This window comes from Ailuropoda melanoleuca, chromosome 18, assembly GCF_002007445.2.
Source record: "Ailuropoda melanoleuca isolate Jingjing chromosome 18, ASM200744v2, whole genome shotgun sequence".
Taxonomy (NCBI): Eukaryota; Metazoa; Chordata; class Mammalia; order Carnivora; family Ursidae; genus Ailuropoda; species Ailuropoda melanoleuca.
Genome location: NC_048235.1, coordinates 28,584,424 through 28,602,078, shown reverse-complemented (window position 1 = coordinate 28,602,078; position 17,655 = coordinate 28,584,424). Strand labels below are relative to the sequence as shown.

The window sequence follows — 17,655 nt, the reverse complement described above, 5'->3', positions numbered from 1 at the left end:
ATACACACACACTAGTGGCTTAGCCAGATAAAAGTTTACTCTTCTCTTCATGGAAGGAATCCAGACCGATGATTTTGAGCTCAGATGCTGATTCCATGAGTCCTTTGGACTCCTTGGTCTGCTCTCCTTTGAACATTTCTCATCTTCTGATGGGGTTGCCTGAGCTCTGCCATATTCTTTTAGAGCTGGAAGGTGCCGGAGGAGCATTGGAATGGCAGAGGGACATGCGCTTTATGTAATTTAAAGGTATTTGGGGGACAGGACCACAGAACACTTTCAGTTAGAGCTCATTGTTTATAATGTGGTGCCGTAGCTACAAGGGAAAGGCCGAAAACATAATCTTTATTCCAAGTGGCCATGTGCCCAGCTAAAAATTGGGAGTTCTGTTAGAAAGGGAGGAGGACGAATGGGGCCAGGGGGTTAAACCACCGGAGTCTCTGCTGCAGAGTCATGACTGCAGGAATGCAAGGGACTTGTGAGGAGGAAGGGATTGGGGCAGTGGAGACCGGAGAGAAGAGGCTTCCTGCAGAGACAGTGAGGTGTCCCCGCTGGCAGCTGAGTGGATGTGGAAAGGAAGAAGAGGGAGGCCCTGAGTGACCTCTACTTGGGCAGCTGCATAGATGGTGGTGCCTTTCAACAAGGCACCATTTCAAAGGAGGAGCAGATGTGGGGTAAGAAAAAGAACGGTGACGTTTGGACATGTTGAGTTTGAGATGCCTGTGGCACACTCAGGTGGAGACACCCGGTGGGCAGGGGGCATGCAGGTCAGAGAGAAGAAAAGAGGTTTCGGAAGTGGATAGGATTGCCCAGGAAGCATGTGCAAAATGAAAAGATGGCATTTTGAAGAAAAAAAAAATTAAAGGGCAGGCTGAGAGAGTGGTGTTTAAAGGAAAAGCAGAACAGAAAGATATTTGGGAAACAAGAGAAAGAATTCTAATAAGGGAGTAATTCATGCCATACATGAATCTATTAAGATAAAGACAAGTGTCTAGAAATTAAGAGTTAACTGAATGCAATAAAATAGAGAAGTGTGTGTGTGTGTGTTTGTGTGTGTGTAGACAGCTCTGTATATCAGATGTGTACGTGTGTATGTGTAAAGTTGTTTAGATTAAACCTCATGATCCTTTGACTAGTTAAAAATCACTCAGGGTGGATGGTTGCTATTTTCCTGAAATGACCTCTAGAAGTGGTTCTCATAGTCCGTGCCCACACTGGGGTTTTGTCACTGAGACAGGGTGGTGACTGAATCTCTCAAGCTAAAATTATGGATATATTTACTGCTAAGTGAGAATATTTTTATGGGTATGGTGGGGTAGATATTTAATACAAGGACTAGTATGGCCTAAGCATCATGAAATGGTTTAAAACATGTGATGGAACACTATTCCACCTGCCACTGTCCACTACCTTCTTGAGCTTTGTAGTGTGAGGATGAGGGACTGGTCAGAACTGCAGCGAGCTTGGCTGGGTGGAACTGGGCATGGTGAGTCTTCATTCCTTGTAAGATAATACTATATCTAGAGGTTTGATTAATTCCTAGGCACAAAATGATTTTGAAAACTGGACCATCTTTTATGATATCATTTTAACCTAATTACAGATATGTAGTGGCAGATTTCTAGGTTTTTCCTTCAATGAGTAGATATTTTTTTCCCCGAAAGCTTGGAAAGAAATTTTTTTAAAATACAAAATTTTATTCCCGAGTTCTGAATTGTTCGTGCAGTTGTTACCAGTGAGACAACACTGCCCTCTGGTGGACAAAGTGTGCAACACTTTCAGTGCAGTTCTCAAGTTGTCAAGTGCTGTTTGCTTTTCCTGCAGGCAGATTTCTTGCAGATTTGTTTTGGAGGTCAGTTAATATACTCTTGTTCTTTCTGCCTAATCTAATCTGGAGGTTTATAAAAAATCCAGTGCTGTACAAATACGCGTTAAATCTGTTGTGTCCTAATCTCATTATGGTGTTATGAAATTAAAGATTTTGTAATTTTTATGGCAAGAAAAACACGTAAGTTTTTGAAATAGAAATGTTAACCAACTATGGCTTCGGATGGACATTTTGGTAGGCTGTTGATAATAATATTGCCTGAATATAAGATGCATTAAAATAATATAGAAATCTAGTCTGGAGTGTTGTTTTTTTTCTCTTGTATGTAAATTTTGTAAAAACTTGTGAAGAAGTCAGTATTATTGGAGATGTGATAGTTGAAAGACTAATGTGGAAGGTCCTAAATTGTTCTTAACTGGTGGGTTTTGGTTGCTGTGCTTGTTTTGCTCTGTATTAAGTGAGTTATGATATAGGCTGATACTGTGAGTAGGATATTTTCTTAATTTTTTTGGTTCAATCCTGAGTGATCATTTTTACTTTTACATTTATTATGTAACAGGTACTCTACTAGAAAATCTTTATATTAGCTTAAACCTCGGAAGAATCCTCTGATATTAGTTAGTGTCTCCTCCCGGTTTATTTCATAGATGAGACTCACTGAGGTTTAAATAATTTAACTTCAGGCTACACAGCAAGGAAGGCCTGGGACTGGCATGCCAACTGGAGTGTGACTTCAGAGCCTAAGTCTTCCACAATATCCTCCGTTTCTGCAGACAATCAGTGGGTGCCACTGTACCCCCAGGTGCCAGTCTATGTGAAGGTGGACTGTAATTCTCACTTTGTCACTAATTGGTAGTATGATATTGGATAAACTATTTAACTTTTTGGCTTCCCTTTTTTTTTTTTTTTTTTTAGATCTTGAAACCAAAATCTTCTTGTCTCCCTAAGGTTTTGAGGAATGCGTTGATGCAGTGCAATACCTCCTTGTATTTTCCTTTGGGAGGGAAGGAAGATATGGCCTAAGGCATCAGATTATTTAGTGTATGATCCTTTCCATTGGGAGCATTAGGGTGCTGATGACAGGGCCATCAAATTAGGAAGAAAGAAAACTCTTGGTGGGGCAGTCTTCTGTGTGTAGGATACTGAAATGTCTAAATTCTTTATCCATTATGATTGGAGCATCCAGCCTGCCCCTTTTTCCTTGCAGTGTAACTTCAACAATCCAACCTTTCTCAACCGGAGGGAAATTATAATGCCAGGAATGTGATAGAAGTAAAAAAATACATAAAAACACTGAAACATAAATTGAAATATCTATTTGCTTTCAACATTGTAGCATTAGAGATTTCTTGGCAAAATACAAAATAGCAGTAAGACCAAGCACCCTTGCATCCATTGCTATGTTATCTGTGCTTTTCCCCAACAATTTTTTCCCCTTGTTATGTCTGTACTGTTCATATATTACAGCATCCTGTCAGTACTCCTTCACTTCATAAGACAGTGGTGTTAACAAGGCCAGGGTCAAATCTTAAGGAATAGGTAAGTTTATTTTAGTATATCAGGAGACTTGCAAACAATTTTACAAAAAGATTTCTGTTATGAGATTAGGAGGGTGGCCCTAGCAAAGGAATAGGGGTGGCTCAATGTAAAACCCAACTAACTATACTAGGAGAAGCAATTTAGAGAGCTTGCCCTTTTGATGACTGATTGTTAAATATTTAAAATATGGTCTTTTTAGTTGTCCTTGGAACAATTAGCATGGTGAACTTCGAGTTAGTCCTGGTAAAAATGAAGAGAATTTTTTAAAAGAAGCTTGAGATCCTGTTCTTTTTAAGGGAAAAATTACTAGAGATTATTTTTTGGTGGCAAGTTCCCTAAAATTTGCTGGGAACTGAGATTTGTATAGCTTTGGTTCTTATATCTGGGTAATTAAAGATAAGAGAAGAAAGTAGGGGCAGGAAATGAATTTCTCTTGTTTAATACATTTAAATAATCTCTACAAATATTTATTGAGTATTTGCTATGTACCCAATACTGCTAATCACTGTTCATAAGAAGCTGATGAACTTGTAAGCAAGGTAATATTCATGCTCGGAGCCATTAAATAGAAGATGATGTATTTAAGTGCCAGATAATTGGTTTAAATCTCATGAACAGATGACTAATTCCATGTTAAAGATCCTACGTAGAGACAGACATGCTTTTAAAAGGAGACAGACTGTCGAGGTCGGGAGCACTGTGGGAAATCAGGGATGTGTGGTCATCATATTATATACAGTGAAGGAGAGAACAGAGCAGGTTATGAAGGAGTAATCAGGGGCTTCTTGGAGGGGTGCTCATGTGTTCTGTGTCTTCAGTAGGTAGTATTTGAATATGTGGAAAGAATGGGGAGAACATTCTGTTATGGGAGAAGATGAGAGTGCTGCGGAGAACAGTACAATACTGACTCAGGTGGAGAGGTGAATGAAGGTATGATCATGGCCTTTAATAACAGTTCAGAAAGTTGTGCTTTGAAGTCTGTGTCCTGAAAAGCTTTATTTAATCCCTTTCAATCTGATTGACTATCATTTCTTTGAGGGTCCCCTCCGTAGGGTCTGTCTCGGCTTTTGAATCAGTCATTCGAAAGGCACTAGTTTATTTACAGGTTTTTCTTTCACTAAATGAGACTTACACTACACCTTGTTACCTTGACTGGAATTTGGCTGTTTTTGAAATTCCACATTCATCAATTTACCTATTATATTCAAAGTGGATTACTTCTACAGATAGTTTGATTTTAATTATTTTATGTTTGAATCCTAAAATTTAGATTTTTTTGTGATATTTTGCTCTCATTCTCATGTGCCAAGTACAAAAGACACAAAAATTAAATCCTATCTAGCAATACATTTAATGAATTTGTCTTATAAAAAAAAGACTAAATGAAAGAAAATTGAAGTTCAGCCACTAAGTGTCATGAATATTGTGTGTTTTATTTATCTGCTTTTGTATTCACAGCGTGTTTTTCTGCTGATGTTTAGAAACTCATTTTTATCTCTGAATTTGAGTTTTAAAGAGATATTTTACAAGTAGTTGCTAATGACAGTTTTTCCTGAGTTGTTGTTTTAGGGTATGAAACCGCCGCTTCTGATGTTTGAGGTTTAGCAGTAACCTGTGTTGTCCCAAGGAAGCCTGGGTGTGGTGGGGGGCGTGTCTCCAGGCCATCTGAGCTTTCCTTGCAAGCGGTGAAATGAAATTGAAATCTGCAAGTCATTGCTGATATTTCTCCTCTCCCCTCTCACCCATTTGCTTGTAACTATAAATTTTTCCATTTCCACTGTTTATGCTCTGTGACATCTTCTGATTTAGGTATAATAGTTTGTTCTCTGACAGTGTAAAAAAAATATTGCCAGGGGCGCCTGGGTGGCTCAGACATTAAGCGTCTGCCTTCGGCTCAGGGTGTGATCCCAGGGTCCTGGGATCGAGCCCCGCATCAGTCTCCTCCACTGGGAGCCTGCTTCTTCCTCTCCCACTCCCCCTGCTTGTGTTCCCTCTCTTGCTGGCTGTCTCTGTCAAATAAATAAATAAAATCTTTAAAAAATATATATCTATATATATTGCCAGATCTTTTGGTGCATTGAAATTTCTTTGAATTGACTTGAACTAAAAGGAAAGTTTCTTAGGGGAGTGAGAGCTGTGAATGTCTAACGTGAAACCCTCTCAGGGAGGATTTCTTAACTTTAGACGGTCTGTGAGCCCCCCACAAATTGTATGCAGAGTTTATATAAATGTCCATCTGAATGTTTCTTATTGGGAGAGGGTCCATGGCTTTCTCTAAGAGGTCCATGATACCAAAAAATTAAGAACCACTTCTCTGAGACTTTGGGAACAGAAAAAATCAGTTTAAGGATTATATTTTCCTAGTCCTACAAATATAACTATTATTCTAAATCAACAGCACTGGTAAGATGTTTATTGTAAAATAACCTCTTTTAAGTAGTTCAGTTACTGAATCTATATTGTCATTGTTTTTTTCCTAGGTATACCGCATGCTGGAAAGGCCAAAGGGATCAATTTATACTTTGTTCCATTTTTAAAAAATTATGTATTTACTGTATAGGGATCACTTGCTATAATCTTTATAAATAAGGGGAGTGGTGAAAATTGTTTTGGGTCCATATATCCATGGTTTGTCTTATAACTTAACATTGTCATCATTCTAGTAAAGAATTAATGAATACCTTTTAATTTTTATAGTATGGTAGTTATCTAGGGTATAGAAAATTTGAGATAAAAAGGAAGTAGGGAAGGCAGTATGAAATCATGACTATATAAGGACCCAATGAAAAGTACAGGCAGTGTATGTCTTAAGAGTAAAAGGGAGGGGATGATCACGGAGCTGGGTTAAGCATGAATGACGTCAGTGAGAAGTAGATTTTGAGTGGGGACATGAGTAATAAGGAAGACGTAGTTGGGAAAGAGGGACTAACTGTATACTAGTGTTATGGGAGCTCAGCCATGGATTAATTTACTATCGTCTGTGGCTGTTTTTGCTACTAGGGCAGAGTCACGTATTTGCGTAGAGACCTTATGGCCCATGGAGCTTAAAATATTTACTATTTAGTCCTTTACAGAAAATGTTTGCTGACTCCTGAGTTAAAGAATTAGAGCTTTAATTTAGTCCCACTGAGAATTCATTTAAGATTTGTTTTGTCTTGTTTAGGGGAAGGGGAGTCATATAAGGGGACTGTGGTGACAACAGTGCTATCAGGAAAGTGCTTTAGGAAGATTAATATGGCAAAGTTACTTAGAGTGTATTAGAGGATATGAATTCATGTTGAGGTGGGTAGGCTGTTCAGGACCAGTAGCTAATTCCTAAAGCAATAGTACCCGCTCGAGAGGAGTGATAGTAATAATATAGATGAAGGGGTAGATGCATAAGACTGGAAGAAACTAGTTATAGTCTTGGGGACTAAAGATACGGGGACATGCGAGGACTCTAAAGTGACAGGAGAGGTTGATGATACATCAAAGTAGGAATTCTCTCTCAGAAGCTAGTTTTTCAGGGAAGGTAATCACTATGATTTTGACGTGTTGAGTGTATAACATGAGACATCTGTCAGATAGTTAGAAATTGTTGACTTTTTGCTTTTTCTCTGCTTCTCTGGACAGACCCAACCTTGCAGGGATGGTAGGCACAGCTCCTAGAAGAGGCTGCCCTGAGACCCCATACAGGAGCCTAGGAGAGAGAGAGTCTGTTTCCTCAGTCCAGGTTTCCTTCTTTCTGGTAGTTAGTGCCTTTCAAATCGAGAAGGCAGGGGGTTGACGTGATGAAGTAATGTGGATATGTAAGGCATGGTTTATTATTGGCAGTGACGTGACCACTGTCTGTGGAGAAGCACAGAGCAGAGCTCCCAAGGGCTCTCTGGAGCATACAGACTCAAGTTAGCCCGTCATACAGAACTTTTCCTTTGCATTCTTCACATGAGACGCACATCTCTTCTAGACCCCTCCTGAGACACTTCCCCACCCCGCCCCCCATGCCAGCTAACTAGATTATATGTGAACTGCTTCTCGCTGTGGTTTACTTTGTATTTGTTTTCTCATATGTTGTCATTATCATAGGTTGACAGATAGGGATGTAGCCTCGAGACCTTTAACGCTCCTTGGTAAGATTTCTTCTGGGGGCGCCTGGGTGGCACAGCAGTTAAGCGTCTGCCTTCGGCTCAGGGCGTGATCCCGGCGTTCTGGGATCGAGCCCCACATCAGGCTCTTCTGCTATGAGCCTGCTTCTTCCTCTCCCACTCCCCCTGCTTGTGTTCCCTCTCTCGCTGGCTGTCTCTATCTCTGTCAAATAAATAAATAAAATCTTTACAAAAAAAAAAAAAGATTTCTTCTGTGTTTGGTTTCCTTCATGATTGTAATTAAAAGGATACAAACTGGTCTAGAGTTCTCCCGTTTTCTGTTACCACAGTCCAAGTCTAGACCCCGCCCCAGATGCCTGGTCTGGCTGATTGGCAGTTTCTTCTGAATTGACTGATTTAAATCATTGACATCTTTCTCTTTTTATTTATAGTGGTCTCTGTGGACTCATACTTAGTTCCCACTCAGCAGAAGTGTGAGGTGGACTGAAGCTCAAAAGGGATGTCTGGCCTGGACACCCGGATTATCAGTGTAGAGCCCTACTTTCAAATACCACATTGTAGTTCTCAGTTACTTTTTCATGTGACCTTTCTATTTTAATCTCTTTTTTTTTTTTTTTTAAGATTTTGTTTATTTATTTGAGAGGGAGAGTGTGCACATGAGAGTGCCAGAGCATGAGCAGGGGGAGGGGGAGGAGGGGTAAAGGGAGAGGGAGAAACAGGCTCCCTGCTGAGCAGGACGCCCAACTTGGGGCTCCATCCCAGGACCCTGGGATCATGACCTGAGGTGAAGGTGGATGAACTGATTATGATTAGTTCATCTAATTAGTTCACTCAGACTAGCCGACTGAGCCACCCATGTGCCCCTCTAATTTTAATCTTATAGCAACCTTGTGAGGTAAATATCTTGTTTACTTACATTATTGTTTGAATCATGAATCAAAATTAATTGCAAGTTTTTATTTTAGTGAGGACAAAAGACTGGAAAAACAGTTGACTTTTAGTGAGTTTTTTTTAAAGTAATAGGTGAAAGCTGAAGCTCAGAGAGACAAAATTATTTGCCCAAATTATAGTAAGTACTGGAGCAAAGACTGATTCCTAGTAGTAATAGTGTATCAGCTAGCTCGCACTAAACATTTCCTGTATGCTGGGTGCCATTTTAAGCACTTTGTCTTAACTCATTTAGGATACTTCTGCCACCATATCGGTTTGTCTTTTGGATGATCAGTATTTATTCCAAGCTCTTGTATTTTATTTATTTTTTAAAGATTTTATTTATTTATCTGAGAGAGGAGAGAGCAGGGGTCAGGCAGAGGGAGAAGGAGAAGCAGACTTGGGACTCGATCCCAGGACCCTGGGATCATGACCTGAGCCAAAGGCAGATGCTTAACCAACTGAGCCCCCCAGGCGCCCAAAGCTCTTGCATGTTAGAAAGCAGAGAGTGCTAAGTGAGAGGAGCAGGGAGCTGAAAACGAACCGATTCTTGATACTACCTAGAATTCAAGGGCAGAAGAAGAGTAACAAGCCGCAGAGACAGAAACATGGCAGAAGAGGCAGAGCCACACGCAGGACAGCGTATTGCTGCGCAGGACAGCGTATTGCTGCGCAGGACAGCGTATTGCTGCGCAAGCCAATGGGGGAGACGGTTTCTAAAAGAAACTCTGTTTCCTTCCATCCTTTGGCCGAGCAGATGTGCTCTGTTGTTGAGGCTGGGTCTAGAATCGTTCTGGTCCTGATTCCCTGCTCATGGGTGCCCTTATTGACCCCTACAGAGAGGTGAAATTACAGTTTACATTAACATAGTTAATATGAGAATTTTTGAACAGAATCTCTTACTGAAGGAAGGAAAGAAAATAGCAGCAGCAAATAAAGGAGTTCGTAGGATAGAGAATTATATAAGTGTGGCGTACTGAGCCCTTCTGGCTAGCTTATTTGCCCATTTGAATGCCATTTGGTACTTACCAACTTTTCTATATTAGGGGAGATTCAGTTCCTCATATTTGCTTTCAAGTTTTTTTACTTTTGTGTACGGATAAGGACCCCCTCAGGTCACCTCTTTAGCTCAAGACTGTACTTTCCTTCTGCTCTAATGCTACCCTGGCACCCTTGGTTCTTATTCCATCCTGCGCCCCGTACATGAGGAAGGCAGCTTCCTGACTGTAAAAGTTCTCCTTGCTCATTACATGCAACCGAGTTTTATGCCCACTTGAACTGGGCTTGCAGTTTGGTATTTGTGCTTCCCGAGTATCTTAGTGACATGCAGATATGGCAGTGAACAAATAGAAAAAAATCAGTGACTTCATGGAAGGTTCATTTGGGTCTTTGGGGCCTTATATTTTGATTACATTCTGAATAATATTAATTAGCCAGTTATCATTGTAAGAATCTACTTAGAATAATATTGGAAATAACGAGACTATTCGACAATAACTAAATTATATTACTACTAAAAATGATGTTTACATGGTTTATATTAGCAAACAATAACATGAGTTATTACTGTAAATAAGTTAATGGAAACAATCAACAAGAAAAAAAGGTTCAGATCCCCAAACTGTGCTAGATTAAAAGACAGAAATGGAGTATAATCCAATGTGAAATAATAATTTTGTTTGTTTCCTTCTGCTGTTCTGTATATTCATATTTGGGCTGGCAGCTGATTGCTTTTTTTCCCCCCCTCTTCTTTATCCTTTTTTTCCTTTTCCAGCCTGAGGGATGTTTCTTGCTCTCCTGATCTAACAGTGTGTCAGCCAGGTTTCTTCAGCTTTATACTCTTGACCTGTAAAAAAGCAGTTAATACCCTACATTATTCTATATACTCCCAAATTAGGGTCAGGATATTTTCCTTAAAAACTTATCAGAAAAAAAGGAGTGGCTTTATACTCAAGTTGTTAACTATTTATGTATTAGAGATGTTTTGATTATTTTGAATAACAAAAATTTTTGGATAAAACACATTAGCTTTAAACAACTATAGATAATGCTAGTTGGGATGTTTACAGAATTCACTAAAACAGATTAAAAAAAGGAGAAGAAAACATATTTAACACATGTTTAGTAAGTATTTCTGGGGGAAACGATCCTAGAGTTGTGTCAAAAGTCACTGTAATCTAGCTTTTTAAAGATGACTTCCAAAGGACATACAGTAAGAAGTGGTTACATTGTGGGGAATGACCTAAAGTGAATGGATACTGTAGACTAGGATAGAATTTCCAGTTATAGCATCACATAGATTTAAAATTGCTGTGTGTCAACTAAAGACAGGACTGAAGAAGTAATATAACTCAAAATAAGACTCTATGGGAGCAAAGATCTAATGACAAATTGCATGTGAAAAGCTTGAATGAAGTAATTCCCTGAAATATAACTGAATAAAAGCTAATATTTTTTAATTGCTTTATGTGGTATGTTGTTAAATATATATACAAATTACCATAAAAATAACAAAATATGCACAAAATTAGCATGAATTATGTGCAAATTTGTACAAATATAGACAAATTAACAGTAAAAGTGCTAATAGAGAAACTGAGATCTATTTAAAAAAATCTTTTTAATAGAGAGAGGAGGGGCAGAGGGAGAGGGAGAGGATCTTAAGCAGACTCCACACCCAGTGTGGAGCCTGGAGTGGGGCTTGATCTCACGACTTTGAAAAAATGATCTGAGCCGAAATCAAGAGTTGGATGCCTAACCAACTGAGCCACTCAGGCGCCCTAGGTCTGTTAAAAATTTTAAGAGTTTATTTGAGCAAAAATTGATTTAAATGAGACAGCATCCAATGTAGGAGATAGAAGGGAGTTCCAACTTGTATAAAATGAAAGACTTTTATTGGCAAAGGGGAATGGGAACAAGGAGGTTATAGTAAGCAAAGTGGATTGGTTATTGCAAAGTTACCTTCCTATAGGGGATGCCTGGGTCTGTCAGGCGTATTACCTAACTAGTACTGATTAGGTGATTCATTCCTGATTGACTGGTTTAACATTACATTTCTGGGAGAGCCAAAATTGTAATTAAGTTTTTTCTCAGTTTGGTTATGTGGAGCTTAGCAATAAAAGACTCCATTTGGCGCCTGTTGTCTTGTTTTTTTATTTTTTATTTTTGTCTTTTATTATTTTGTATTGTCTTGTTTTTAACATAAGTTACATTTAACCTTAGAGTGATTTTTTTTTTTAACAGTATTTCAGAGTATAAAGCTCTGGCATCATATTAATCTTGGTATTGCCTACCCCTCCTCTCTGCTTGGATTTATTGGATTTATTTCATGTTATATCTTCCTAGATTCTATTTATCTCTATGTGAAGCTTAAACTTTCAGATGTACCTTATAATAGAGACAATAGACTAATATATAAAAACTAAAGTTTTGTAACCCTGAAATTGGCATTGAGTTTTTTGTTTGTTTTTTGTTTTTAAGATCTAAGAACCAGACTTAAAAAATAAACTGGAATCTGGCTCCTTATTTATTGGAATTTGTTCAATGAAAGAAAGTTATTTCAAATAAGGAATTACTGTTATCAGTTCTCCTACGTAGATTTAGGAATTATTAAAAGCTACCAATAAAATATCATGATATGGTGATAAGAATTGGCATCGTAGTCTTGATTTGTGAAAAAGGTTTAATTCTAAAATCTCATACTTAATTGGATAAGTTCGCTTGCCTGTATTACTTTGTTTGAAGATTTTGAGAAATAACACATTAATAAAGTAACAATTTATTACCTATAACTTGTCTTTTCTGAACTAAAGGGGCAGTGCCAGTGAATGAAAGTAGAGAAATCCATTACTGATTTGAAATTTTGTTCTTAAGGAATGCGCAATTGTTCATTTCTCTTAAAACTTCGTTATAAAATTTGGAACTGGCATTTGTATTATCAGGTATGGTAAGACACACAGACATGGAAGTAACTGTCATGAAGAAAGAAGTTTATACCCACAGACCCCTAGAAATAGACATAGTAGGTGTGCCTGGCCACATAGGGAAGGAGGCAAAGGGAGTCTGGGAGAACACAGACCAGCTTTTTAAAATTAATTATTAATTAATTAAAAATTTGCTATATTAATATGAACTCAAGGTTTATTTTTTATTTTTTTAAATAATTTTTTATTATGTTATGTTAGTCACCATACAGTATATCCTTAGTTTTTGATGTAGTTTTAACATGGTTTTTGCAGGAAGAAATGGGCAAGGTTGGTAAGTCCCTGAGTATGGTTAGGATTGGATAGTTTGAATAATTTCATGGGTTCTAGTCTGTAGTGGTAATTCCTAGTTGTCCAGTACAGGGCCCTGGAGTGATTTAGGGCAGGGGGAATATTGGTTTAAGAGTGTGAGAGATTTAGGGGCGCCTGGGTGGCTCAGTCGTTAAGCGTCTGCCTTCAGCTCAGGGCGTGACCCTGGCGTTCTGGGATTGAGCCCCACATCAGGCTCCTCCCCTGGGAGCCTGCTTCTTCCTCTCCCATTCCCCCCTGCCTGTGTTCCCTCTCTGGCTGGCTATCTCTAAAGATTTAAATAAAATCTTAAAGAAAAAAAAAAGAAAGGAGTGTGAGAGATTTATGTAGGAAATGGGGTGTGGCAGTAGATTGGTTTGTAATCCAAAGTGCTCTCCTGTGGGAGTCTATTGGCTCTCTCCAGGAAGCAGCTAGTGCAGTGGGGGAGGGGTGCTTTGCCTCCTCAAGATCGCAGCTCCAAATGCCAGAGCATCAATACAGCAAATAAGAAGATGTAGTTAGTATAAACTTTATGTTCATGTTCAAAGTATTTTATAATTTAAATTTCATACTTTATTAAAAAACATTGTAGTTAGTTGGCAAGTATACTTTTACTTATAAAATATTCCTTTAAATTTTAATGAAAAATAAATCTAGCTGTTTTTGATTAGTTCACTCTGTCAGTGACATTTCTAGAAAAACGATTATATTTTACAGAAAGGTACAAACAGAATATTGGTTTGGATTTTTTTAATGGTTCTCTCCTCTGAATATTTTGGTAGTATATATTCTTTAAGAATAATGGCAGTGTTACTAGATTACATTTCAGACACAGGACAAAATAATTTCATTATGGCACTGCTCTCAGTCTAAATAAAGAGGTAAACTGAGGCAAGCTTGAATTACCAGAAATTGAGTTTATTTGGGAATAGCAGAGCAATTGCAGTTTGGGAAATGCATCCTGTAGCAAGTTATAGGTGGGCCCATTGAGGGTTTGAATCAGGCTGTGTCTTTGGCCAAGGAGAGTAGAGGCGGAGGGCCAGCCAGAGTTCAAGCCCGTCAATTCATTGACTTGTGGATGGAGGGAGAGTTTGTGGCAGATGTTCATTGGTCAGGAGATAAGTCTTGGTCTTCTGTAAATCAGGCATTTATAGGAATCAGTCTCTTAGTTACTAAATTCTGTTTTTCTGTGGGTGCCTGTGTGAGTTCCTCCATTTCATATCCCCTGGTTCCATTTTAGTTTGAAAAATCCTTTCACTTAATCTAGTTATGGACTCATGCTGTTTTTGAACACACAGTTTTTAGAGATGGTGCCCATGAGAGACTAGAGAATATGTAACAGATTTATTTTTGAGCTTTACTTTTTGAAATAGAAGGTTTTAGAGTGTCAGTCCAAGATAGTGTTAGTTAAAGTCTAATGTGAAATGTTAGACATTTGGTGTTGGGGCAGTTGTGAGGTGCAGACATACTTCTTCATGGTCCCTGGTAGTTGCAGTTGTGTAGCCTTTGTAATAGCAGTAACTTTATCGAGCATCCTCATTCTGTTTTTGAGGGTTTTTTTGTTTTGTTTTGTTTTGCTTTTCTCCTTTAACATTAGCCTAGTAGCATGCTGATTGGGTATATGGATCCAGAGACTGGAGGAAAGTAAGATGGAGGAGGGACAGTTCACATGTTGTTGCTTTAGCCCTTCGACCCATTGTTGTTCTGCTGGTGATAAGGCAACAGGGCTACTTAGCATTGGGGAGTAGTATGCTTTGCTTTTCCTTTCCCACAGGGTCATCCACTGACTTTGGGCACTGGAGAGGATGCAGTCTCAGGATGTAACAGAAAAGTCATGATAAATAGCCCAACCCTCCAGTTAGCCCTTGAAACTACCAGGAAACTGTGGCCTTTAACTGTGTTTCATAGGATCATGGAGAGTTGCATATAATAGAAAACTTGAATTAAATACTTGAACTAAAGGTTTATTTCTCTCCAATGTAAAAAAAGATGGGGGTGAGAGATCTATGGTTGGTTTGGTCATTCTCTGTTTCACCTCCCTAACTAATAGGATGCCAGCAGTTAAGGATGGCTGCTTTGGCTCTGGCCCCCTTCCATATTCCTGGCAAAGGAAGAAGTTGGGGAGGGCAAAAAGGTCAATGCTCCTGTTTCTTCCCCATATAAGGAGCTTTTTTTGAAAGGCATGCCTAATAACATCCATCTTCCATCTCATAGGGAATCGGTGATTCATTGATTGGTTAATGCTCATTTGAAGCCAGCAGAGGTTGTCCTTTGCTTTTCCAAAATCAACTCTGGAAAAATAGCAGCTCTTCTTGGAGAGGTTTTTGAAAAGTTGGCAGTTTTAGGGGAAAAAATGTGATATTAATTCTAAAAGTAACGATGATTATGGAAAACAATAATAATTAACCTTGAGCTTTTGTTATATACTGGTTGCTAATCTGAGTGCTTTATATATTTATATGCATGGTTCGTTAATCCTCAGAATAACCCCATTGTTTTCCTCATTTCTTTGGAGGAGGAAGTTGAGCCTCTCAGAGGTTAAATAATTTGCCTAAATTGACATAATTGGAAAATAATGGAGCCCAGATTACAAGTCTGGATCATGTTCTTTAACCACATTCTAATTTAAAAATCTGCAGCTCAGAAATAAGGAAACTAAAGCTGGAAGATTTTAAGCCATTGTCTCCAGGTGACTGGAGCAGTGAGCACTAAACTACTCCTGGGCATTATTTCCAGTGTGTCTGTGTGCTGTCTCTTGGTGCACTCTCTACGTTTATCCTCTTACATCGGGCCAGTCTTTTGGAGAGGTGGCTATTTTTGGCTTGTTGTCCTTCTAAATCTTGAAAATTATGTTCTTCCTTTAGACTTCTTTCACTTGACAAGGAAGCTGTCAGGAGGCAATGTAGCTTAGTGGTCAAGTGGGTGGACTTTGTAGCCTTAGTGTCTATGTTTGAATCCTGCCTGTGCCAGTTTTCGCCACGTGATATCAGACAAATTACATACCTGTTTGTGTTTCAGTAGTCGTATTTGTAAAATGGGTTAACTATAGTAGTAGCTATCCCAAGGGCTGCTGGTAGGAATAGAGGAGTTAATACAGTAAACCTGCCTGGTGCAGTGCCTGGCACCTAGTAAGCATTATAAATGTTTTTTCTATTCTGATTTTATTATTTAGCAGAAATGTACACTCTAAAGTAGACTTCTCACATTTTTTAGAACCTAGTAACCTCTCAGTAAATGTAAATGGAATGAATGAAAATAACCATCAGTTGCTTTGTATTGTTGACCTCTGCTTTTTATACTGTTTGGAATATTAAGGTTATAGAAGATGAGTTCTTTTTAATGTTTGTCTTAACCTCCATTACCAAGACTAAGGACCAGTATTTCATTATGCTAGTCATCTTGTGCTATTTTTCACCTCACTTTTCTTATCTACAAAACTATTAGTTTTTACATTTAGTATTTTAATTGAGATCGTGTTGAAAGGTATTGCATACGTCCAAGGTACCATTAGTGATGTAAAAGTTTATGCCGTCATATTTAAAAGCTAGATGTTAATGTCTTTGAATTTTTTATGTCACATTTCCCAAGTAATATCAATTACCCATTAAATATTAATTTAATCACAGGAATGATATTGTAATCATCAGTAAAATGACTTGAGATGGCAGCGTCATTTAGCAGTGAGATAAGGACTGGCGAAGCAGGATTTATATCTTCCTACAGCAGTTTTTCAACATTGTATTTGCTTTTGCCTTTTCTGTTCAAATAACACAAGAATTAAACCCTTTTAAAGCGAACCCATGCATTTCCTTTCGCGTATGTCATTCTCTCATCAGAGAAAATGCTGCATAATACTGAGATGACAGCCCCACCTCTGATGTCACTGAGGGTGGTACAATCCTCTCCGAGCCTTTGCTGGGGTTTCTGCTGCCGCACTGGGGAAATGGTTACATTAAAGCTAACTCCCGTCATCTCAATTATCTCCTTGGAAGTAGTTTTCACAAATATAGAAAAGCCGTACGGTGGTTGTTTTCGGTAAGCTACCAAGGTAGAGAGAGACAGGCAGAAAGAGGGCGAGCAAGTGAGCGAGAGAACAGGCGGCTTAGCCTTTGTGAGAGAGGGACTGAGGCGGCAGCTCCTCTCAGCTAGGGTTTCTAGTGCTCAAAGTGCTTCCATTGACATCACCGTGTGCAGTGCAGGGCAAAAGGGGCTGCCAGGAAATCTGAAACTAATTTGCTTCCAGTTGACTAGGACAGCAGATTTTGAATTAGCTGGCTTTTTTTCTAGCTAACTTTTCTCAAGCATTAAGCTGATGAACTGGGCATTTTCTATGATCAATGGGTAACTGCTGGAGCTACAGTAATCTCTGTGAGTAACCTCTATTTGTAGGTCTATGCAGGCAAATATATTTTTATATATCTATCTCTTGTAAAATGCTGCTGTGAAATGACCCATCTGTATTATTGACTGCTTTTGCTTACTAGTCTTGTATTTTGACTGTCCCAATAGGAGACTCCTGGGGCTAGACCCGGTTGTGCTGAATCCTGACATAGGGAAAAGCATACTGCATTATTTAGGGATGCCCACGCCAATATTTTTTTAATTCCCCAGGCATCAGAAAGATGCCACCTACCCTCTGAATGCTTTTGCCCAGTACCTTACCTGGCTTTAACCTGGAACGTTTATTTTAGCATCTGACATTGGATTTTCCAAAATTTTTATTTTTAAATAGAAAGCAATATTCTTACCTGTGATTTTATTTCTTTTCATTGTTTTTTTGTTGTTGCTGTTTTTGTTCAACCAGCTTTCCTGAGAATGCAGTTCTCTCCATCTATTTCTCTACTCCCTGCTTGTGATGTATTATATAGAAAGCAGGAGGAAAACGGGCTACCCCTGTAGTTTTAGAAAGACATTGTGGCACTGGATGGGAACAGGGAGGAGTTTCTCTTAAAGAGCTCAAACCCTTTTCCATCTGCATGCCTAAAGTATGGCTCTGAGTAGCCCA

The 17,655-nt window shown here is 38.8% G+C and overlaps 1 protein-coding gene across 6 annotated transcripts in view; it reads left to right on the top strand.

Annotated features, from left to right (window-relative positions):
* Positions 1–17,655, top strand: part of PSD3 (pleckstrin and Sec7 domain containing 3) — a 744,476-nt gene that overhangs the window by 274,639 nt on the left and 452,182 nt on the right. Inside the window, exon 1 of one of the 6 annotated variants that reach the window (XM_019803854.2) lies at positions 16,973–17,018. The exons of the other annotated variants lie outside the window; for them this stretch is intronic. Within the exon in view, the coding sequence (XP_019659413.1) occupies positions 16,988–17,018 (31 nt within the window). The 5' untranslated portion in view covers positions 16,973–16,987. Of the gene's footprint in view, positions 1–16,972; positions 17,019–17,655 lie in introns of those variants that run through there. 6 annotated transcript variants of the gene reach the window in all.